Here is a 1,366-nt window from a genome sequence, read left to right on the forward strand (position 1 = left end):
CCCCTTGTGTTTACAAATCACCACCTCCACCTCCCCCATCACCATCACCCCCTCCCCCTTACATTTACAAGTCTCCTCCTCCACCATCTCCATCACCACCTCCACCATATGTCTACAAGTCCCCACCACCCCCATCACCATCCCCACCACCACCATACATCTATAAGTCACCACCCCCACCATCACCTTCCCCACCTCCACCTTATGTCTACAAGTCCCCACCACCTCCATCACCATCTCCACCTCCACCTTATGTTTACAAATCTCCACCTCCACCTCCCCCATCACCATCTCCACCACCCCCATACATCTATAAGTCACCACCTCCACCATCACCTTCCCCACCTCCACCATATGTTTACAAATCCCCACCACCTCCATCACCTTCACCTCCTCCCCCTTACATCTATAAGTCTCCACCTCCCCCATCTCCCTCACCCCCTCCTCCATACATTTATAAGTCTCCTCCTCCACCTTCTCCTTCACCACCCCCTCCCTATGTCTATAAGTCCCCACCACCTCCATCACCTTCACCTCCACCACCATACATCTACAAGTCACCACCTCCACCATCACCCTCCCCACCTCCACCATATGTTTACAAGTCCCCGCCACCTCCACCTCCATCACCATCACCTCCCCCACCATACATCTACAAGTCCCCACCACCTCCATCACCTTCACCTCCTCCCCCTTATATGTACAAGTCTCCACCTCCCCCATCTTCATCTCCTCCTCCCCCATACATTTATAAGTCTCCTCCACCCCCATCACCATCTCCACCTCCTCCATATGTCTACATGTCCCCACCACCCCCATCACCATCTCCACCACCACCATACATCTACAAGTCACCACCTCCACCATCACCTTCCCCACCCCCACCTTATGTCTACAAATCCCCACCACCTCCATCACCATCTCCACCTCCACCTTATGTTTATAATTCTCCACCACCACCACCTCCACCGCCACCTCCTCCCTATGTATATAAATCCCCACCACCACCTCCTCCTCCACCATCACCACCACCTCCTTACTACTACATGTCTCCACCACCCCCTCCATATTACTAGACAAATTAAATTATGTTTTTTATATTCATGTAAGTTTTGCTTCGGACATTAATTTGTTAATAATTTTATTTTTCTTATTTTCTCTTGTTTCCATCCTGTCGTGTCATCTAATTTTGAAGATCTGTTTTGAATTGCAGATTATGTATTTATGACGAGAATAATTGCTGCAAGAAGCACTGAAATGATTTCTTGGTGGCTCATATTCATTCATTCTATCTCAATGGAACACCCTTCTCAAGAGCTAGAACGAGCAACGTGAACGTGATTCTTCGCAGTTTTTATAGAAAGAG

General features: G+C 49.1%; 1 protein-coding gene across 1 annotated transcript in view; it reads right to left on the minus strand.

Moving 5' to 3' along the window:
- LOC105112274 (uncharacterized) overlaps positions 1 to 1,097 on the minus strand; it is a 2,172-nt gene extending 1,075 nt beyond the window's left edge. The window contains exon 1 of the mRNA XM_011007916.1: positions 25 to 1,097. Within this exon, the coding sequence (XP_011006218.1) occupies positions 25 to 1,068 (1,044 nt within the window). The 5' untranslated portion in view covers positions 1,069 to 1,097. The remainder of the gene's footprint in view (positions 1 to 24) is intronic.
- Between the last annotated feature and the right edge of the window lie 269 nt (positions 1,098 to 1,366).

The sequence above is a fragment of the Populus euphratica genome, unplaced genomic scaffold (genome assembly GCF_000495115.2).
Source record: "Populus euphratica unplaced genomic scaffold, PopEup_1.0 scaffold518.1, whole genome shotgun sequence".
NCBI classification, from domain to species: Eukaryota; Viridiplantae; Streptophyta; class Magnoliopsida; order Malpighiales; family Salicaceae; genus Populus; species Populus euphratica.